Below are 23830 nucleotides of genomic sequence, written 5' to 3' on the forward strand. Positions count from 1 at the left end.
TACAAGTAGTTGTGTACTCAAAGTTCTCTGCTGTGTGTTTTGCGGAATGATAGAATTAAGATTTTTTTTATCAAGATCATATGAAAAACGTGTAAGAATTATAAAAAAACACTTTGGAGAGAATTATAAAAAAACACTTTGGAGGGGCTTTTTAAAATTAACCCTGTCACGCTATCGTTGTATCCACGCTAAGCTTTCGGTAATAACCAGGTAATCTTTAATGATGATGTAGCAGACCAATCAAATAACTAAACTTTAATTAATAGCTTCATTTAGTAGCAATTAAATTATAAATAGGATTTTATAAAAATCAAGTGGCAGAACCCAACAAACTAAATACAATTAATTTTGTAAAAAAAGAAATGGTGTAGCCAAAAATGCAAGAAAGAATGAGAAGGGAAAAATGAGAAGGTAGTGCTAGGTGCGAGTACTGGAGCAAAACGCGGGTGTGTGACTCTTGTTAGGAAGAGAGAGAGAAAGGGATATGCAGTTCCATTCAGAAACTCCAAACATCTGAGGCGACAACCTTAGGAATCTCGATCGCTGATAAAACCTATGCAGCCCCCAACACAGTCTGCATTCCAACTTGTTTAAATTCTCTTTTTTTCCGATTCACCCTTCTCGCAATAAATTTTGGGCCTATGAGACCCGATTCTTCGCCACCGTCACTGTGATAATAAAGTTTTCTTTTTTTCAAATAAAAGGTAACCTTTTCTCTTACGTTTTTTCTACATTTGTAAATAAACTTTTTTTTTTTCTCTTTCTCTGTTTGTTAATTAATAATTACTCTCGAGTGTGTTTCTGTGTTTGAACCTGAAATTCTCTACATGACGTTCTATTTGGGTACAGATCTCTGCATGTTCTCAACTTCAGATTAATTAAATGAAAATTTGATATGGATCTAAGGTTCTTAGTTTGGTAGGTTAGTCATAAAGGTTCCAATAGTCTCTTAATTAATTGTGTTTGGGGGAAATTATTGTAATGATACACCAACAACACCTTACACCACTGTATGTTTATGATTATGTACACTTACCAGTCAGTGAACACTGAAAGTTTCTGAATTGTGATGATTGGTTGAAACCACCGGTTTGATTTGTAGGGAATGGCTACTCCGGTTGATCCTCCTAATGGAATCAGGAATGAAGGGAAGCATTATTTCTCCATGTGGCAAGCTTTGTTTGAGATTGATTCAAAATACGTGCCAATCAAGCCGATTGGTCGCGGTGCATACGGGATCGTGTGCTCTTCTGTGAATAAAGACACCAACGAGAAGGTTGCCATAAAAAAAATACAGAATGCCTTTGAGAACCGGGTTGATGCTTTGAGAACTCTGCGTGAACTCAAGCTTCTTCGCCACCTTCACCATGAGAATGTCATTGCTTTGAAGGATATTATGATGCCTGTTCATAGGAATAGTTTCAAGGATGTCTATCTGGTTTATGAACTCATGGACACAGATTTGCACCAGATTATTAAGTCTTCTCAAGCACTGTCTAACGATCACTGCCAGTATTTCCTCTTTCAGGTATGAACCTTTGGCCCATTGTTGGTATAATTCCATAATATTTTCTTGGCTTCTCATTTGTCAACAATTTATTTTGATATCATAAAGCACACGGTTTCAATGCCTGCCAACTGTTTGTGAATGTTTAGTATTGTAGAGTTGACACTGAGCACAAAACATGCATTTTAAACTTGTTTTTATGTTTGTGACAATCTTTTACAGGGATTTTAGTACAAGGTCGATCATAATTAGGAAGTTGTGTGATCTTGTAGTTTTGAAACAGTTGTTTTTCTTGATTTTGCTGCGTTTTACCCCTCTGTCTGTTATATTCCCCCTTGATCTTTTGATCTTGTCAACCTGTCGTCCTTCCTAAATAACTGACATCAATCATGTTGTGGCACATCTATATGGCTTCTTTTTCTGTGTTGCTTAGCTAGTGGTTGAATTCACTAATTGAATGTTCTCATCTGCAGTTGCTTCGTGGCTTGAAATATCTTCATTCTGCTAACATCCTTCATCGTGACTTGAAACCTGGGAATCTTCTGATCAACGCAAACTGTGACCTAAAAATATGTGATTTTGGGTTAGCAAGAATTAACTGCAGCAAGAACCAGTTCATGACCGAGTATGTTGTGACTCGGTGGTACAGGGCACCAGAGCTCCTACTCTGCTGTGACAACTACGGGACATCAATTGATGTTTGGTCTGTTGGATGCATCTTTGCTGAGCTTCTTGGCCGAAAACCGATTTTTCCTGGTTCAGAGTGTCTCAACCAGCTGAAATTGATCATCAATACCCTTGGTAGTCAGAGGGAGGAGGACATTGAGTTCATTGACAATCCAAAGGCAAAAAAGTATATCAAGTCACTTCCTTCTTCTCCTGGAACCCCCTTATCGAGACTTTATCCTAATGCACATCCTCTGGCAATTGATCTTCTGGAAAAGATGCTTGTTTTCGATCCAACAAAGAGGATCAGTGTCACTGAAGCGCTTCAACACCCTTTCATGGCCCCTCTCTACGATCCTAACTGTGACCCCCCAGCTGTGATTCCAATTGATCTTGACATTGACGAGGATCTGGGGGAAGAGATGATAAGGGAGATGATGTGGAAAGAAATGCTTCATTACCATCCTGAAGCTGCTGTAGAAAGTGCAGGGCTGTGCTAATCATACTTCTTCCCTTCAATGGTTATGTTTCCTTCTGTTGGTGCCAAGTAGTTCTAATATCATAACTTGCATCGAATAATTAGGAGGGGTTGTCGTCTGTTAGGTCATTATATGCCCTGTTTTCTATTTATTGAAAGTAGAGAGAAACAGCAAAAACATTATCATATTAAAAGAAGTGTTACTGCTGCTGATGATACACTATATAGTTTTTAACCGCCATGTTGAGAGATTGATTTTGTACTGAACTCTGTATTGTAGTTGTCTCCTTTATTGTACATAAACATGTTCTAGTGTCATGCATAAACCATTTTGTATACTATGTTCTAATGTTTATCAATAATATGTTTTACTGTTTGAAACTTGAAGTGCAATTTTGTTCATGTAAACGGATCATATAACTTTTTAATCACCTTTGTATGTGATAGATCTCAAACCAGTAGACAAAAATTTTGGCAAATCAGATTAGTTCAACCACAGTTATCAAAACATCTGATGAACTTGTAACATTTTTTTTATTGTCTTTTACCCGTCAAAGGTTTTTCCACTGCCTTTGAATATTAATTTAGTAACCTTAGCCAAAACTAATAATGCTTGATAGTATCAGGGATTGCATTTCCTAACTGTTGTGATGGAAATATGTTGTTTACAGCTTGAGCTATTTGAACACACTCTCTCTTAGATATGTCACTTTTCGTGTTATAGTTTGTGTTAAAATGTTTGTTACTCCAAAAAATATAACACAGTTCTTGTTTTTTTAGAAAAAATATTAAGTGATAATTTTCTTAAAAACGCACTGTGTACTTATTAAATTTCTTGATAAGCATGTATCACTTCAAAATATAATCACGGCAAATAGTAGTAAATTTTGTAAGCAGTTACTTTGTAATAATAAGTATTGTGAAAATAATAACTTATTGCAGCTGGTCAATACTTTTTCTGTTCTATTTTTTAGTTTAGTTTCTTCATTTTTCTCCTATTGTTTTGAGATGGACCTTTTTCAAATTGAGTTTTCTATTTTATGAGATTAAACTAATTGTTATGATAGAAAAAATATATTAATACCAATGAAAATGATATATTAACTTATTATAGTAAACATATATTTATTTTAATGATCTTAGAGATAGATTAGAAAATAAAATACAAACATTTACAATTTTAACCTAAAAATAATTAATAAAATTAGTTTGAAAGATGATATATAAATATTTTATTATATATACGAATAGTTGTTGATTATAACAAATACTTGATTGAATATTTTATATATAAAAAAAATCATTTGAGCTATTTATATACATTTCAACTTAGCTCTTTAAATTTTAATGGCAGATATTTTTTTATTAAATAGACCAAACTGTCTTGGATAAATAAACATATATTTAATTATTATTTAAATGACTTAAATTTAATTTTTACTAACTTAACATCAATAACTTCTTTAAAAAAAATACACATATGATATATCTCATAAATTATTACAATTTTCTGTATGGAATACTGGACTGATAAAGTTAATTATCATTGGCTAAACGGCGGATGAATATTTAAAACTTTAAAAATTTCATCCTAGGACAAAATATTTAAAAATTCCTGAATAGAAAAAACAAAACATAAATATTTAACTAAGTCAAGATTAGTTTTATAACATATTTACCTTTTAGTTATTCACATGTTTTTTATTATTGTGTAATATTTTATAGTAATGTTGCATGTCAACCCATGTAATTTGATAACACTTGAATTTATCCCATAATAAACATTAAAAATACCAGAAAATTTTTATTTTATATTTGAAAAAACAAATATCTCATCCTTCCTCTTCTGCAAACAAATGCAAGCGTGCATAAAATTGATATGGCTTTTAAGTAGAATCTTGGTGGGCTCCTATCTCTATTAACTTGACCCAACAAAAATGAAATGATTTGGACCATTTCTTCCTACATCTTCATAAACTTCTCTCTGCACTTTCATATAATGAAAAATATGCTTTTACCTTTTTTAATTATACAATTTAGAAGTTATATTTTAATAAAAAATAACTTTTAAAATATACAATAATGATTATTTGACTTTGTAATCAAGAAACCATTTTCTCTTTAAGAAAAATTTTATAAGTTCAAATATACATTTAATTTTTGTTTATGAATAAAATATAAAATTACGAAGTGACACAGTTATCATCAATCACCATTAATTATTTAAATAGTGTTAACAAAAATTATCAAATTGAATAAAATTGACAAAAATTAAGATCTAATTAAAAAAAATATTATGACTAAAATGATAAAATTAAAAAAAAAAATCAGAAACCTAATATATATTTTAACCATTTAAAAATCTCTAAATTGTGTAATTTGACAGTCAAATTACTTTTGGAGTATATAATCAAAATTATATTTTTCTTAATCGTAACTTTTGGAAGTCAATTTTTTATTTTTTTACTTTCGACATATAATTCAAAACTTATTTTTGGATTGTATAATCCGAAAAAACTAAAAATACTTTGCCTTGTTTATATAATGCACTCTCAATTATGCGAAACAATAAAATCGAGCTATAAGTTTTCAATTCAATTTATAATGCACTTCGAGAGAATAAATAAAACAAAATTGCCTATGTTATTTTTAGTTGTATTTGCATCTTTGTTTTAAGGTGTGTATAAAAGTTGGAATATTTCTAATTTTTTTTTATATTCTTTATTATTGATAAAAAAGAAAAACATATTTAATTATTATGAGATAATATATTATTCGTCTAACTTAAATAACGAGAAATGTAAACAATTTACATATACATTGAAAATAACAATATATTTTGATGTTTTGATGGAAGATATAAATGCATTGCATTTACTGCGATAATTTAGGTAAGTAATGTGAAGATAAATTAAGAAAAATAAATGAAAGTGCATTATAAATTGAAAACTTATAGCTTGATTGTATTGTTTTCACATAATTGAGAAACTATCCATGTTATGCAAAAACTCATGAAATGAACCTAGTCATTATGGCATGTCATGAATGAATTAGTTTTTATACCTGTAAACCAGGAGAAATTCAACCACAAATCATTTAAATTTAAGACAGAATAAAATATTGAATGAAAAACTAAAAAGAAATATATTCTATTTTACGATAAATCAATTAAACCCTTTGTTAAAAATACATAACAGAGTAATATTTCATTAATTGTAATATTTAATGTTAATTCCGCTGATATTATTCTAGTATTTTAGTTTGTTCCAAAACTATAGTTATTTTATAGATTTAGAGTAATATTTCTAGAAATTTTCGATTGTACTTTTATTTATTTAATGTAATATTTAACTACTTAAATAAAAAGTAATATATAAAAATATTCAAACATGCACTCGTTCCATTATATATTATGCAAAATTTGAACATAAAAATTTCCTAAAAAGATAATATACACTCTGTATTTTTAAATACGAGAGGTACCTCAACATTTGATTTGTTAAAGATGCAGAATTAGATTGACACCGTATAATGTATTCTGGAGTGAAATATATATTATTATTATTTTTTTAAATTTAGAAGTGATAATAAAAAGATTTAGAAATAAATTTTATAAAAATTTATGAGTGATTTAATTGATGTGATAGATTAAAAAATGTTTTAATAAATATAAAATTAAAATGATCAAAATGTTCTTTTATATAAAAAGGTTGTATAAAATGATATTTATATGAGTTACATTTATTTTATAAAATTTATTTAAAATAATAAAATTAAAAAATATATATGTAATAAATTAATAATGACATCATGTGTGGTAATTGTCTATCTTCCTGGAAAAGCACTTCAAATTCAGATTACATTCTAATAATATATCATTGTTCATAAATTTAGAAAAGAACTTCAAAGAGACTGGTGGCTCACTTGCTTTTTAAAAACAAACATGGTCCAAAGGAAGAAAAACTATATTGTCATGGATCGAATCTATTCTATAATGGATTTGGAAGACCCATTAGTTTAATAAAAAATGTATTTGGGACTATCATAGATCGGATCCAGTTGTCATGGATCGAATTCACTCTCACATTTCCTCATGGATTGGTTCCACTGCCACCCTCATGTACCCGGGGTTGAGAATGCTTCCGTTGGAGGGGGAGTCTACCAATGTGGTTGAAGGGACTTGAGGGGGAGATTGTTAGGAATACAAGTATGAGTCTAAGTCCCACATTGACCAAGGTTTCATTGGTGTTGTTCTCCCCAATAAAACCCCCTTTGTAAAACCTCTCAAACGACCTCAACTTAACTGAGAGTGTAGAATCAGTAAATCCCACAAATCGTCACCTTTTCTTGCTCTCAAATTTACCTAAACAAACGTAGATCTCACTCCTAATCCGTTGCTGCATTTTTTATGAAAAGTTATTCCCTTTAAGTAAAGCTTAATCTCTTAAAGAAGTATATAGATATTTAAGAAAATAGATTGTTATCTTAACCCTTGGTAAAGAAACAAGAAACGGACATTGATGAGAAAGGTAGGATACAAAATGTTCATAGAAATCATTCCATTTGAGACATTGATTCAGAAATGAAGGTCTGAAAAGATAGGGAGGTCAGAGAACTTAGTTTCCATCAACTTGCTTAGAAATGTAGGTTTTGAGTTAAAAATATTGCATTTGTTTTTGTGAGGTTCCCATCTTGAAGGGACCACTTTATTGCAGTTTGAGTGATGAGCTACAACAATCTGGGAAACCCTACTTCACTGACTTTACACTTTATGAACAATAATTTGCCCCTACCTTCACATTTATGGAAACACACACCATCTTCAAATCAATCAATCAATAACGCATTACAAAAAGGAACTCCTATTATCCTACAACATTTTCTCTCTGTTTCTGTAGGAGTACGTAGGATAACAAAGAACAGATCAAAAAGAAAAAGAAAGTGAAAAAGCAGCTAGAAGATGAGATACATACACCATACATTACAAGTTAAAGTAGATGACTGTTTATACCACTGCAATTTTTGCTCTATATATGTACATGGAGTGTTAATGCATTAATTCCTTTTTGTTTTTTTTTTCATCACAAATATAAAAATGTAGAAAATTCCATAAAATACAAAACTTACAGAAATTGGTTTCATCTAACTGTTACATCAGTGTACTTGCCTGTATTGTTTTTATTCGGATTCTTGCTTATATAAAACTTCGTACTACAAAAATCATATTCTTTAATTTTTAATAACATTGACATTTTTTAGAAGGAATATAACATTGGCACGTTTAATCTTATATGTCAAAATAAATCAAAGTAGAAAAATTAAAAGTTAAGCAACAAAGAAGATAGTAGAAATTGTATTTTAATTAAGAGAGATAATTAAAATACAACATAGCATGTATTAATTTTTTTAGAGGGAATATAACATTGGCACGTTTAACCTTTTCTTTTAATTAAACAAGTTATAAGTTAATTAAGATAGTTTAACTCAACTGGTAAAATAATTGTTAACTTCACAGCATGTATTAATTTTTTTTCCTTATCTATATATATATATATATATATATATATATATATATATATATATATATATATATATATATAACAACAAGTTAATTATAAGTAAATAAAAATGACTTGCGAAATAAGCTATACCCATGAAAATATATCATATTTGATTTTCTTTTTTCTAAACAAGAGTGGTTCCCTATTTATTTTATTTTCTTTTGACTTGGGTCTTTTAAAATTAGTTTTAAAAAGTATAAATAAATTGTCTTTAAAAAAATGAAAGTAAATAGTGGTAGCATGAGTATATATTATAACTATATATAAAACTGTGCATTAATTTTGTTATGAATAATTAAAGTTGCGTAGTTTATATTTAGTTAATTTTAGAAAGGGTTAATTCTTATGTTATTGAATGTATGATGGTTGAAGTGTTTGCACACCTAACGAATATATGGTATATCCATTTATAGTGACTGTTCTCCTTATTCAACAATGCACAATGTTTTTGGGTTTTGGCATCATTCCTCTTCCCATCATTATTCCCTTCACTTTCTTTCTTATGCATTTGCCTCAAATGGAATACGTAAGAAACAACAATTAAGATTTGTATTTAGTACTTTTAATCAAATATTATTATGCTTTATTTGATGTTTCCTACGTATTTCAGGATTATATTTGAGTTGTTTATACTGTTTGACACATTTTTATTTTGCTTTAATGTTGAGTCAAATACTATTATGAAACGCGTTTAAAATGTTAAATAAACTTAACAAAATTTTGATTAAAATAACTAAATCCACATATTTTGAAAGATGAAAGACTAAATTTGTCAAGAATTTTGAAATAGACTAATTCCAAAATTCATTAAGAACCAAAAATATATTTAACCATTTCTTTTTTAACTTTCTTACTATTGTCAAATTTCTATCAACATTATAAACAACTTCATCGATTTCGTTTTTTTTTTTTAATAAAGTGATCTATGAATATATTTAAATTATGATTTTTAAAAGTTGCTTTTAGTTTATATTATGAAATTATTTTCTACCTACCAGAGCATGAAATGATAAAAGAACAAGAACCATTTCATTACCACGTCAAATTGAAAAAAAAAAAAGGTTAGATTTTGACATCACTTAGTAAAGGTTGATAGATGGATATGAATTTATGAAGTAGATATCAATCGTGTTAGCTTTTGAGACACAACCAGAGTGTTCTGTTGACAACATTTTTTTTCTTTTTTTCTTTTATGTTATTGCTGATTTGAAATGAAATTTCGGGGCAGCTTCCATAACTTTTAAAAAGACTCATATGATGTGTTTTGAACATAGGTTAAATTTTAGTTTATTTGGAAAGAGATAATAAATTCATCTCATATCATTTGTTAATTGTTACGAAGTTCACGGACGAATACAATTCATAAAAAAAAAAAAGAGTTTTTAGATCTTTATTTTTATATAATATTTTATCTTTTAATTTTTATTTAACATAAAACTTAAACTAACACTTCAATTTTTAATATTATTTCACCTCAACTTAAAAATTTGACTAAAACTGAAAAAATTTCTATTAAAAAAAAGGTCGGATCGAAAAATAAAGATTTAATAGCAGATTATACATCTTAAAGCATTGACGCCCACAACTTTCATTTTAGCACTATAAGTCATATACCGTATATTATATTTATAATTTTGTTGATTTTAGTTTTTAGTTTAGATGTTTGAATCATTTTGATTTTTATATAGTTTCATTTAATTGAGTTTTTACTTTTACAAAAATATTTATTATTTTGGAGATGTGAAAAATGAACAACATATATAATTTTAATAGAACCAAAATTCAACAAATGAACTGCTTAACTATGTTTATCTAAGTAAAAATTTATTAAAATAATATAAATATGTTCGTCTGTTCACGAGGTTCATGAGGTAAAACGTCGTTTATTTATTATCAAAATATTTATTATTATTATTATATTTGTTGATTTGATCGTCAAAATGTCTTTATAAAAATTCATCGACATTTTCATCCGGAATCAACCCATGTTCAAAAATAAGTGAACAATCATCTAAGAAACAACAACTTGTAAGACCTATATTAGACTTACGAGGACATCTCTACTTTTATAAATACAATATTGCTAGGTTCTCTGATATTTAAAAGGAAATTTAATTAAAATGTACATTATATTGTTTTGTTGATCTTTACTATGATTATTTTATAATAATTTTGGGATGATGTTTATTAATTCATAGTGTAAAAATATGAATATATTAATATATTATTAGCACTTAATATTTGTATTATATTCCTTTCACTAAAATTGAGTTTTATAAACACAATAATTTTGTATCTTAAAAATTAGTGTGGTCAGTGTAAATAGTTATTTTAGGACTATATTTTTTTATTTAACATATTAACTAATTTTAGCGTCAACTCACTTTTAATTTGAGCATAATGTTAAATTTGCTTCTTCTTCTTTTTATTTCCGAGAAGCAAAACTTTGACAGATATAATATCAAATATGTGACATATTAAACATCTTATCATAAATTGTAATAAATTTCAAATTACGAATAAAATACATACACTACAAATCAAAACAATTAATTGATATGTATATAGTTCAATTTTCACTGCACTAATTTAAAGAGAAAAAAAAAAGAGTATTAGATTGTATAGATGTTTTATTAAAATGAAATAAATTTATTGTATTTAACGATTCTTCAAAACAACATCAGAAAATAAAATAAAAGAGGGGTTAAGTCTCTGTTTCCACCAAACCTTGGAGGAGATTCCAATGCTTTTTTGCTTTTTCCTCCTTTCATTTGCTTTACTTTTCCGACCTTTGATTTTGAAAACTATTTTTTTTTCACTGTGTCTCCTAATCAACCTCTTCTTCTATAAATTGACCTCTACGCACCTATTCAACTTCCCCTTCTCCTCTTCATCTTTTTCATTTCTAACTCTGCATCTTCTCTTTCCGTCTTCACCTTTTTCTTGCTCTTCTTGCTTTTCTTCCTTTGAACCTTGATGCCTAACATACCTGTGTGTTAATGTTTCAAGTTCCCAGTGAAACCCTTCGTTCCGGTTTTAGGTTTATGATAAATTCCTCCTTCAGACGCAGGACCCAGTTGGTTCAATCTTTCTCTGTTGTGTTCCTCTACTGGTTCTATGTTTTTTCGTTAATCTCTTCTTTCATCTCATGTATTATATAACTTAGTTATAATAATAATTATTATTATTATTAGCTATCCAAATCCAAATCCAAATCCAAATCCAAGTCACGTGTAAATTATTATCAGTGTCATCTCTGGGTCCTGCGTCTCAGAATTGTTTTTTTTTTTTTTTTCTGTATGATATTATTCCACCATTTCCATGGCATCATCAAGTGGAAACTCTTCTTCCTGCACCAAGATTCAAAGCTCGGGCTCTGAAGGAGATTTGCAGGTTGTGACGATGGACGAGAGAAAGAACAAGAGAAAACAATCGAATCGTGAATCTGCGAGAAGATCTCGGATGCGAAAGCGTGACCACCTGGAAGACCTGAGGAAGCAAGTGTCAGAGTTGAGAAAGGAGAACAGGGAAATCATGGCGACCATTGACATGACCACACAACACTATCTGAAAACGGAGGCTGAAAACTGCGTTCTGAGGGCCCAGATGGGTGAGCTTAACCAACGCTTCCAATCGCTGAACGACATCATCGTGGACATCATCAACACAAACACCTCCTACGAAAGGGACTGTTATTATCTAACGAGTTCACAAAATTTTACCAACACTTTCTGTCTCAACCAACCTGTTTTTCAGTGGTGAATTGTGTGGATCTGAGAAGAAAAAAAGAAGAATGTTGAATGTAGTTTTGGTTTTGTTGGAAAGAGTTACGCATATTATTCACGCATTGTATGAAGTGGGAGATGGGTAAGCAAAATCTGTGGCAAGGGCTTTATGAAAGGGACACACTCATCTTCGACTGTGTCACAGCTCATTAATTAGTACTAATCACTCTTCTTTACTTTCATCCAAATAAACAATTCAGTGCTGCTGTAATTTATATATATATATATATATATATATATATATATATATATTTTGTTAATGCATCTAATGTTGTCTTTAATGAATATTTATTTTTCAAACTATTTTATTATCATTATTATTATAATTATTATGTGTGCTTTAGGCTTTATTTGTTTGGGTGGAGGTGTTTTCATATTTGTTAACTAGTTGAGGATTATTTAATTTTATATTAAACCATTTAAAATAAAATTTGTTAAATTTGGTTGATATTTTAAACCTGTTTTATTATAGTATTTAAGTTGTTTATACGGTTTAATACATTTTTTGTTTCAATGTTAGTTGATAAACATGTTTAAAACGTGTTAAATAAATTTAATAAATTTTGGTTAAAATAATTAAATATATGTATTTCTGAAATTAAAGGACTAAATTGAACTAAAATTAAAAAAAAAACTAATTCTTATTTTAACTTAAGACTAAAAGATTCAAAACATATTTAACTCGTAACTTTTTGTATTAACATAGATAAATTAATTACCTGGTTAAAAGTTGAAAATGAAAAATATTTGAGAAAAGAAGGGAAAAGAGAGAATTATTGAGGACTTTGGTAGTTTGTTTTAGTTGATTAAAGTTAAGAAACAAGATTGAAGAAAAGGAAGAGCAAAGGTGATGACGAGACATTCCTCCATTATGATTTTGTTTTAATCATTTTACTTCTTATAATAATACTAGTAAATAATTAAAATGGATATAAAAATAATAAACAAAATTATTAATAATAAATAAAACTTATTTTCTTTTTCACTAATTTCTATTACTTTTAACTTATCAAACAACTTTTTTCTTTTTTCACTTTAATTTTATATTTTCCTTATCTTTGTCTCTTCTTCCCTCCATTTCAAACAATACATGAAGTGGTTTAAAGACTGTGAAGCTTGTACTTGACGTTTTGATTCTATGTTTGTTTCATTAAAACACTATGCATCTCAAAAAACACTTTATTCAGCCAACAAAACCGAAACATAGTAGTAGCAATCACACGCTTTGTCACTTAAACATAATCTCTCTTTTAAGATTTTTGTAGTTAAATAAAAGAGCACTATGGTCATATTACCTTTCACGTGGAAAACAATGATTCACATTGAATTTGGAGTTTAATCTAAAATACACAAAATTAAACTAACTGTGGAGCTTTTCCGTCAATTCCCGATTATTCTGTACTTGCATTCAAATTCTTATTATTTTTTTTATCATCTTCATTATCTTATTATTACAGTATAAATAAAGAAAGATGTTATTTTAAATATTTTTATTTGAAAAATGAATTTTGCTTGACCAATATTAATGCTAATAATTCAAATAAATGTACAGCTTATACAATATCTAAAGAAAATTTTAATTATTTATATAAATTTAATGTTATTTATATATTATTGAAACTTACTCATAATATTGTTATGCAATTTTTTTTTTCATCCGTATTTATATTTTTTTCATATTTTATTGAGTATATTTGAACACTTATTGGGTTGGATAAGCTTAGATTCAAGTACAACTTAAATTTAATACTTAAAAAAATTATATCTCACATTTTAATTTATCATAGTATATCTTACCAGTTAATTTACATGAGTTATTTGAATTTAATTCAATTTAAAAATTTAAATAACAATTTTATTTTTATTTTAAATAAATAAAATAAATATGCTAAAACTTTAATAAAAATATATATATTTAGTTTTAGCAAATTTTATTGTATAATAAAATATAATTATATTTAATTTATTATTAAATATTAATAAAAAATATCATAGCAAAAATAAAATTTGAAATATAAATATAAATAAAATTATAATTCACTCTTTAACTCTCATCATTATTTATTTTACTTAATTTTATTTTTCAATATTATCTAAATTTGGTTCGGATTCTTCTTTTGCCGGATGAGTGTTCTTTACTAATAATGTCTAAAAATTTTATATTTAAAAGTAACAAAATTTAAAATATATTATTTATATTGATTAGAAATAAATTAAAAATTTGTTACAGGTACACAGAATAGATTATATATTAACATATAAGAAGTTGGCAGAAGAGACAAGGCCGGAAAAAAAGGAAACACAGTGTTGAACAAACATCCTCTAGCAGTAGACTATGACCTAACGCCGTGATAACGATTGTTGTCAAAGTCTGAGTCTTAAACAGACTCTGACCGTGTTACTCAGTAACACCGTACACTGCTGAAAGACAAGGTTAGAACGAAGACGAAGCCGAAAATGACTAATTGGAAATGGTTTTCATTCTTTTCTCCTAAAGGATTCTAACTTTTCATTTGAAGAGGTAATGCAATATAACATCAGTTTTTTCTTCCTTCTCGTATTTTTTCTTTCCTTCTCTGTTCATCAATTTCTCTTTTCAGCACTCCAAAACCCTAGCTTCTTCTTGTTATGTTGAAAAATTTTGTTCTTATCCTGCACTACACCAGAAACTACGCCTTATTTTGTGCCTCGTTGAACTATTCGTCTTTGTTTCTGTTAACTGTTAACGGACAAGTGAATCGGGTCACTCTGGAGAAAAAAAATATGCAACTCTTTGATTTTTATTTATTTTTTGTCTAACCATTTATTTCTGGTGGTTTTGTTTGCGAGTATCTTTATTTTTTGTTATAGTTTTTAGAGTTTCATGGATTTTAGTCATAACATTTAACTGAGCATTTCTCAGTGTTGGTTTTGGAGTGCGATTATGTGTTGTTGCACTTTCAACCGAGTATGAATGCTTGGAGTCCCGTTTAGAATGTATGCTGTAGCTGTTTTTTCTAATTTGTTATGGAGTCGTTTTTTCTTGGACTGGTGGCAGTGAGGATGGTTTTGGTGTCTTTGTAGGGAACATGTTCCATGGTTGTAATTATTTTACCAGACAGAGTCATGTTCATCAAAACTTTTGTACTGTCTTGTGGTTTCTAGGAGGGTTTCAGCTGTATGCAAATTTATGTTTGGGACTGTCGTTTCCATAATTCCATAACTTCGATAGCTATCCACCATTGTATCTATTTTTTAATTGGCTTTCCTTGTTTGTTATATAAGTGCTTTTTACTGATTGAAGAATGTGTCGTGATGTTCACTGATTGTTTGGTTGCACGCAAATGAGATGATTATGTTGTTCTTTTTTATATTTAGAGCTTTGGCCTCTGGATGGTTTTTAATACTTGTTGGCAGTAAACTGAATTTAATTGAATTTTCATTTTGTTTATTCTTAAAAGGCGGTAGGATTAGATTTTGTTGTTGGAATGTTTGGGTTGCTTCTGATATGTAAGTGGATGTGTTTTCTGCATTGCCTGGTCTTTAACTTACCTTGTTTTAATTTGTATCTTTGAATGTAAGATAGATTGACTGTTGTGTTGTGTGTATGCCCAGCAGTTATCATGGGATCAGCTTGTTGTGTTGCTGCTGCGAAGGATCAAACTATTCCCAACAGGACTGGAGGTGAAAGTTTACGTAGAAATGCTGTATGTTCACCATCATGGAATTTTCGATGGGATAGTTGGGGCCGTGTTGCTAGAGAGATTGAGAATCCTTCCTTTCACACATCTCGCGGAGTCAGCAGAAATGACAGCAGGGAATTTAAAGGATCACTCAGTTCTGAAAGAGGCCATTTTTCTGATGGGGGAAGCACCTTGGAGAATTCTGTAACACCTACATCTCTGAAGTCCCCTGTTCGTGAGTACTTGGCTAGAAGTCACACGACTCCATCTTCAGGTAAATTTTAAGTCTACTTGTGGGATTTACTCGAACAATTAGAACATGACCGTTCCGTAAATTAAAGCTGGTTGTGCTGGTGAATAAATTAGTTTCGCTATCCTCAAATTTATTGTGCTCACTTTCTCAAACTTCACTTTTGTCTTTCCAACAGAGGCAATAGGGAAACTTTTGGTTAAGTCCTCTGGCTGAAACCCAACCCAATTTTTGGTTTTCTTTTTCTGTACCTTTCTCTATACTTGTTAATAACGTTGTATACTGGTGTCTAGAATTGCTTTGGTCATTTAGTGCATGTTTGGTTTGGCGTTGGAGCAAATCAAAATGTGGACAAATAATTCACATTCAAACAGAAGTTACTTTGAGTAGTTTATATTTTTCACATCTAAAACATGGATCCAAGGCTCCAATATGTCAAACCAAACATGCACTTAACTTCTCTCACTACCACACAATGGGGAGAAGTGAGGGTGAATGTAAGGCTGAATTGGGCATGTGTCACTACCTGACACGCGGATGAATATGCCCTCTGCTTTGTGGGTTTCTGTTTTTTTGTTTGGGATTTAATTTTTCATCTTCCTCTGTTGCTTGTTGCAGATATGTCCATGTCAAGTAATTGCTCTGCAGTGGTGAGTTTTGAACTGCTAAATTTGACAAAGAAATAAATGTTCATTATCTGAATTGCAAGCCATTTTACTGCATCGCACTTGCCTCACTCTATCTATATTTCTCCTCAGGTGAAGAATCTGATCGAATCACCAGAGATAGCAGAATGTTCAATACCCAATTGCTCAACATCTCCAGTTTTCTCAACACCTACAATTGATTTAACGCCTAATCATAATTATCACACTCTTCCTACCTCAGTGGCATCCAGATGGGCTCATCGTTCTCCTGGGTACCCACTATCGAGACAAATTTCTGATAGTCGAATTCTGGGTCTGAAATCACCTGATCCGTCAATTTCTGAAGGCAGGCCATCGTTTGTACTCTCTAATTGCAGCAACGATATGGCATCAGGATCCCAATGTGGTTCATCTGATGGCTGGTCTATGCGCACCTTTTCTGAAATGGTGGTCTCATCTCAAAAGGAAAGATGGTCTTTTGACAGCGAGTATTCAGGTTCAGGTCGTCACAAGATGAGTGGAACAAGCAGCAGGTTCTCTTATTCTCCCTCCATGGACGTACAATCTTGTGGGGCTTGCTCCAAGCTCTTGACCGAGAGAACTGCATGGGGTAGCCAAAAATTTATGGGCAGCAGTGACCTCTCAGTTGTTGCTGTACTGGCGTGTGGTCATGTTTATCACGGGGAATGCTTGGAGACTATGACATCAGAGGCAGATAGTTGTGATCCAACTTGTCCAATTTGTATGATTGGAGAGAAGCACTTGTCAAAGTTATCCAGAAAGGGTCTTAGGAATGAATCAGAGAGCAAGGGCAAGAACTATAGAATATCCAGAAACCGAGTAGTTGATAGCTACCTTGATGGTGGGTTAGATGTTTTTGATCGCCTAAAAGACGTGGTTTCAAAGATGGAGCCTAGCTCCAGTAGGAGGAGCTCATTTGGAAAGCCCTTCTTGAGGCGACGTTTTTCATTGGGATCAAAGTGGAGTCGCTCCCTATTGGATAATGATTCGGTTAGGAAAAAGGGCTTTTGGGCCAGATACCGCAAGGACTGAGCTCCTCTAGCCCTAGCTTTTAGTCGCACTCTAGCTCTATAAAAGTTTGGATTTGTCTTAGTCTAGCTATAGTAGAACTTTTAGATATATATTTTGACTTGCCATCAGAAGTTACCAATCTTGTTGACGTGCTTCATACAAGAATGAGACTTCCTAAAAGTCACATCGACGAACACAAGATGCCAAGGACACAAATACACAAGCTTCGCTTGGTTGTTGTAGCAATACTCATTCTTTCTGTTGCACTCTACCTTTTGCGGCTTAAAAATCCTATACGGTCATCGGTGTTTATCTCATTCCAATTATTGAAAGTGAAAGAAATCCTTCCGGTGGGTGATAATTTCTGAAACATGCATGTAACTTTTTAAATTAATTTTGAATCGAGCAAATTTTAAAAATAGTAAGGCGTGTTATTCTTTGCAAGCAATTGAAATAGGAAAACTAGATAATATCGCTAGTTAAACGAATACGTCTGTTCAGGACGACATTGGCAAATGAAAGTTTGCTTGAATACCGTCTGTACAGCCACAGCCGAGAATTTTGTGGGCACTTAATTTAAGAAATGCATATTTTCGATTGCAGCCCTTTTGTGCAGTTTTCTATTTTTGGAAACAACTCTTTGCAGTTTCTAAATTACTCTAATTATTTATAAGCGCAGAGTTTCACAGAACGTTACAATATTTTCAAGAACTATATAATCAAAAACCCATCCATTTTTAAAATTTATACCAGCAAATAATGTACAACTCCACCTACCCTTTTTTTCCTCTCGAAAAAGACTCGTTTTAACGTCTCCACATACAACAATAACATCCAGAAAAGCAAAGCTATACAATTAGATAGGTAGCTATTCTGTTATTTAAATAAACAATAAACAGATAATCAATTAAATGTGCAAAATTAAGCAATTTTAATTTTTTTAAATATAAAAGTAATTGTGCACATGAAGATCCAGTATAACATGTGAGTCAATAATAAAATCCAGATAAAAGGGGTTCGAGGGGCAACGATAAAATACAATTCAATTGAACATCCCTTTACCGTTAGATTAAGTTATCCTTCCAAATTTAAAATTCGGATAACACAAACCATAACCCAAAGGGAAAATCACGCTTAGCTCTACGAATTCAGTAAGTTGCCCGAGGTATTTCCAACTCCAGATGCACTGCCTAGATATCCATGGCTCTGCAGGAATTTAGCAAAGATTCTAGTCTTTACCAAAATCCGCATTGTAGTGTGCACTGGATTCAAGTTTCTTTGCCTCGTTCAGTTTTCTAACAGCCTGGAACCAAAGTGTTAAATAAAGTTATTGTCCCCGTAAGTGCCAACGGAGATAGTCCTCCGCAACCATCAATACATAGAAAGTTTACTTACAAAACAAGGAACTCACCTTCATAAAATCTTCATGGATCACATAATCACGCTCAGCACGAATTGCTGACATTCCAGCTTCCGTGCAGACATTACGAAGATCAGCCCCATTAAATCCCTGCGCCATTTACAAATACATTAGACATGCACCACCTGTTAACAAAAGTCTCTGAAGCAGTCAGAGCAACTAATTGCACTCACCTCTGCAAGCTTCACAACAGCTTCATAGTCTATTTCACCATGCTTGGCGATTCCAGCAGCATGAATCTTGAGAATTTCCATTCTTGATTGCTCATTAGGCAGAGGGATTTCTATTTTTCTATCCAATCTTCCGGGACGGAGGAGAGCAGGATCAAGTACATCAGGTCGGTTTGTAGCCATTATCATTTTAACCTACAATAGAAATGTAGACAGCAATGTCATCATGAACCCACCATTAAAGTTTTTGTTCAATAGTCATTTTGCAGAAAAATCACCATATCTATGAGAATACTTCAAAGAAGAAAATAGATCAATGCTTTTATATTTATTTCATTTGAATTAAAAATATAGAAAGTAATGAACTGTCGCATAAAATATTTCATACCATAAAAAGCATGTAAACGACTGAGTTTCTACTTCACAATTTCATTATCACCAAGCCAAGAAATATAGTTCTTACTCCTTTTTTTGGTAAATGGTCAGCAAAGAATTCATTTGTAAACACTGTAATTCATGACACGATTTGCTACTCCATTTTTCATATTGGAAACAATTCAATAAGTGAAAGTAAAATCAGAAGCTGAAAATAAAATCACAATAATAAATTGAAATGTATCTTAACAAGTGGTCTTAATGGCTTGGATACTAAAGATAGATGATGCATCTATATCCAGTATATATATATTTTTCACATATCCATTTGGTTATTGTGAATACTCATTGCCCAAAAAATTGCTACATGCATAATCATGTCCTAGCCAATTCAGTCCCTAAACATATTCTCATTTTTGCACTCTTGTTCTACGCAAAACCATCGCAAAGTACAACAAAGTTTCACCCACACTGTAAAACGACGATGACAGAGAGCATATAAGACATGGATAAAAATTAACTCAGGTTACTTTTTTACGTTTTTACGGTATAAATATAAATAGTAGCAGACTTGGTGAGAGTGGATTGAGAACTATAAACTTTATACAATACTTATCTATAAACCTATCCAATTTATATTCCTTAGTTCAGTACCCTTATGACATTGGTTAGAATTCTCCATTTTTTTTAATATTATTAGCAGCAATGTTTATAATAATTTCTTTAAAAAAAGATGAATTGCATTTTGAGCAGGGTTACCACAAACCACCACCTCCAACAAATAATAATAATAATAAAAAATAAATAAAAATAAGTAAAAGAACAGAGGTTCCTTAACCCCGGAATCTGTTGCAAGGGATCAAGCTTTTCTATAGAAGTTAGGGTTGACCAGTTCTTTTAAATCAAGTTTAATGGTATTATGAATAAAATACCTTTCCAAGCTGATCAAATCCATCAAGTTGATTAAGCAGTTCCATTAGTGTTCTCTGAATCTCACGATCTGCACTTGTTCCCTCACTGAATCGACGACCACCAATGGCATCAATCTCATCCATAAAAATGATGCAGGGCTAATATAGAAAAATACATAATTAGATAATCTTTTAATTAGTACATGTAAACATACAGGAAGACAAATTCACACAAACATCTCACCTGATGATCACGTGCATAGCCAAACATCTCCCTGATTAACCTGGCACTCTCTCCAATGTACTTATCAATTATGGCGCTTGAAACAACCTACATCAGAATGAAGGAATGTAACAAATTTTACAATGAAGAAAACTTCAAAGCACATAATTGACAAAAAAGAAAAATAATCTAACCTTTAGGAAGTTAGCATCAATATTACTAGCAATTGCCCTAGCTAACAATGTTTTACCAGTACCGGGAGGCCCATAAAGCAAAACACCCTGAAAGATATGAGTTGAAAAGATGTTGATCAAATGTAAAATTTAAAAGTATAGCTATTACAAATAAACTTCCAATAAAAAATATGTAAAAAAATGACATGACACAGATACTAACTGTCTAAAATAAAGATTAACACTGATAGAGGTCAGAGACTAAAAAGTGAAGTGAAAGGCAAATCACCTTCGGAGGTTTAATTCCAACTCGAAGAAAGAGCTCAGGATTCATCAGAGGTAGTTCAATTGACTCCCTCAATTCCCTAATCTGATCAGACAAACCACCAACGGCTGAGTAGCTGACATTACCAGGATCTTCATGCAGCATATTGTAAACTACTGGATCAACCTGGTAACTCAAACACGGAGAATTAGAGACAATAGTGACCACCGGGATTAAATAAATCTGATGATATCCCAACAAGACAAGAACATGTTCACAAAGTGAAAATATTAAAATAATAAACTGTGACGACTTACTTCACGAGGAAGTGCTCGCATTATGGTGAGTGTTGTCATATCCAGAACCACCCTTGTTCCAGAAGTCAATTTTTCCTTATCAACTTTACTGCGGCAGCCAACCACATACCTGGGACCGCTGCTTGCTTTAACAATCACTGATAAAACAATAACAAACATTCTATAACCAATGACTTACTCTTAAGTTCATTGTATCAGGAAATAGAAGGAAAAAATTACAGGGTAATCAGCTCAGGAAATTGAATTATAAAAAAGAACCAATAATCCCAACACGTCTTTGGTATCTGTAAGAAACAAAATTCTCTCAGGGATAAAGTCGGTGAAAAAAGTAGAAAGAAAAAAATCTTAAATGTAACTCAATGCTTATAAAACGTTAGGTTGGCAACACAATTAAAGAATGAAGTCGAACAAAGGACAGAATAGTTACATCGTTCATTGTCAAGAGGCCTGAGAACCTCGCCGATGATCTGCCCAACACTTTGAAGAGACTTCAAATCATCTTCTGTTTTATTGAACTCTTTCTTTGAAGCACGCAGATTCTCCCTCACTGCAAGTTTCAAGGTCAGTAAGTTACTAGAGTCATCGCATAAGGATTCAAGTCCATCATAGATAGAAGACAAAGTAAAGGAGTTGTGCCAACATAAAGGAGTTTCCATTTTCTGAAACAATACAGGGCAGCAGAAAACAGATTGTGGTTCTTATCCATCAGCAACCATGCTAAGATATAACGACGGTGTCCTTTCTGACTAAGAACCGTGTCAATATTTCATCACTCGACAAGGAATTCACTTATTTCATCAAACGAACCTCATTTGATTATAACAATAGATCTATTGATAAAGAAACCCTAGGCCCCAGAATATGATGTAAAATATCACAAACAAATTTCCTCTAGGTCAGACTCTCAACTCAACCTCACCGCATAATTATTGTCCCAGAAAAAACAAAAACCTAACCAAGGAATATAATAGGGTTGTCCGAAGTCAAGCAAATCTACAATCACAAAACCCTAAAACTACGAGGAACGATAATAAGTGAAAATTAAAAGCATGGTGTAACTGCAGAGGCTATTAAAGTGAGAGAAAAACGATAGACCAACCGGATCGGACTCTTGATTCCAGTTCCTTGTGCTGAAGAAGTTTCTTTCTATACTCCGCAACCGCATTACGGCGTCGTAGGGCATCCTCTGCGTCGGCCATCGCTGTTGCGCTTCGAAATCGAAAGAAGGAAGAAAGAGTGAGGTCGGTTAGACGAACGCCGAAGCGGAACGGAGTAGCTCGAGTTATGTTGTGACTATGGAAGCCTAACCTGGCACGTAAAGTGACGCAATTTTTAGTATTTTACGATTAACCCCCTGTATTTTTAACTAAACCACCAAATTGCCATTCCTCCAACTAAATTTAAATTTCAAATAAATAATTTGCCAGTTTTTTTATATAAAAAATAGTATTGTATATCAATTTTATCTTTTAAATATAATAATTTATTAAATTTTTAAAAATTGATCGTTACTTTTACAATTTTTTTATAAATTTCGCTATTTCTTCTTCTTCTCTTCTTTCTTATTTATCATTGATTATTCTTTCATCTGTTTTGATATATTTCACTTTATTTTTAATAAATATAATTTTAGTTTATATAACAACTTAATAATATTACAATAATATCACTTACTAACATAATATCACACATATTTAAAAAATAACAATATATAAAGGGAATTCCCTTTTTTGTGTCCACATTTCAAAATACCAATTTTACTCTTTAAATATAATAATTTATTAAATTTTTAAAAATTGACAGATACTTTTACAATGTTTTTATAAATTCGGCTATTTCTTCTTCTCTACTTTTTTATTTATTAATGATTATTCTTTCATCTGTTCTGATATATTTCACTTTATTTTTAATAAATATAATTTTAGTTTATATAACAACTTAATAATATTACAATATTATCACTTATTAATATAATATCATGCACATTTAAAAAATATATACACACAGACGTGACAGTGTCTGTATTTATGCTAGTTTATCATAAAAGAATTATAAAGGATAATTTGGACAATTTGATTAGTGTGATCTATTTATAAAATACTATTAGATATAATATTACAATTTTGTAGATTGTATATCAGTAATCGGGAGTTTTTGCTATAATTATTATTATTTCAATTTATAAATTTTGAGCCAAATAGTCTAGTTGGAGAAAAAAATATTTTAATAATATATTAGGCCAAAAATTTATACATGTAGCGCTGTTTCTTCTTTTTGATAACTAATATTTGTCATTCATCAACCAATCCTATCAGGGATACAAAATTTTAAATTTATTTATTCGTTCAGTAACATTATAATCATAAGTTCAATTCAACTTTTGATCCT

The 23830-nt window shown here is 30.9% G+C and overlaps 3 protein-coding genes and 1 pseudogene across 4 annotated transcripts; 3 read left to right on the top strand and 1 right to left on the bottom strand.

Moving 5' to 3' along the window:
- Positions 1 to 367: 367 nt before the first annotated feature.
- On the top strand, positions 368 to 3038 carry LOC114164035 (mitogen-activated protein kinase homolog NTF3). Its single transcript, XM_028048496.2, has 3 exons — positions 368 to 704; positions 1103 to 1528; positions 1981 to 3038. The coding sequence occupies exons 2-3, from the start codon at positions 1106 to 1108 to the stop codon at positions 2671 to 2673; spliced, it is 1116 nt and encodes a 371-aa protein (XP_027904297.1). The 5' UTR covers positions 368 to 704; positions 1103 to 1105; the 3' UTR covers positions 2674 to 3038.
- An 8030-nt stretch (positions 3039 to 11068) lies between these two features.
- On the top strand, positions 11069 to 12303 carry LOC114162116 (bZIP transcription factor 44 pseudogene; annotated as a pseudogene).
- Positions 12304 to 14288: 1985 nt separating this feature from the next.
- On the top strand, positions 14289 to 17859 carry LOC114163897 (uncharacterized). 2 transcript variants are annotated; one of them, XM_028048274.2, is made up of 4 exons: positions 14289 to 14518; positions 15595 to 15933; positions 16528 to 16559; positions 16668 to 17859. In XM_028048274.2, the coding sequence occupies exons 2-4, from the start codon at positions 15600 to 15602 to the stop codon at positions 17607 to 17609; spliced, it is 1308 nt and encodes a 435-aa protein (XP_027904075.1). In that variant the 5' UTR covers positions 14289 to 14518; positions 15595 to 15599; the 3' UTR covers positions 17610 to 17859. The 2 variants fall into 2 exon arrangements, with proteins under 2 accessions (XP_027904075.1, XP_027904076.1); XM_028048275.2 differs by having other exon boundaries at positions 14307 to 14518; positions 15592 to 15933.
- Positions 17860 to 18509: 650 nt separating this feature from the next.
- On the bottom strand, positions 18510 to 22753 carry LOC114164189 (26S proteasome regulatory subunit S10B homolog B). Its single transcript, XM_028048757.2, has 10 exons — positions 22542 to 22753; positions 21870 to 21989; positions 21443 to 21579; positions 21150 to 21311; positions 20882 to 20968; positions 20709 to 20795; positions 20486 to 20623; positions 19182 to 19373; positions 19000 to 19098; positions 18510 to 18891 (listed from the first exon to the last, which is right to left on the bottom strand). Exons 1-10 carry the CDS (start codon positions 22639 to 22641, stop codon positions 18817 to 18819), a joined length of 1197 nt encoding a protein of 398 aa, XP_027904558.1. The 5' UTR covers positions 22642 to 22753; the 3' UTR covers positions 18510 to 18816.
- Positions 22754 to 23830: the final 1077 nt, after the last annotated feature.

Source organism: Vigna unguiculata, chromosome 9 (genome assembly GCF_037176805.1).
Source record: "Vigna unguiculata cultivar grain cowpea cultivar isolate G323 ecotype 2 chromosome 9, ASM3717680v1, whole genome shotgun sequence".
NCBI lineage: Eukaryota > Viridiplantae > Streptophyta > Magnoliopsida > Fabales > Fabaceae > Vigna > Vigna unguiculata.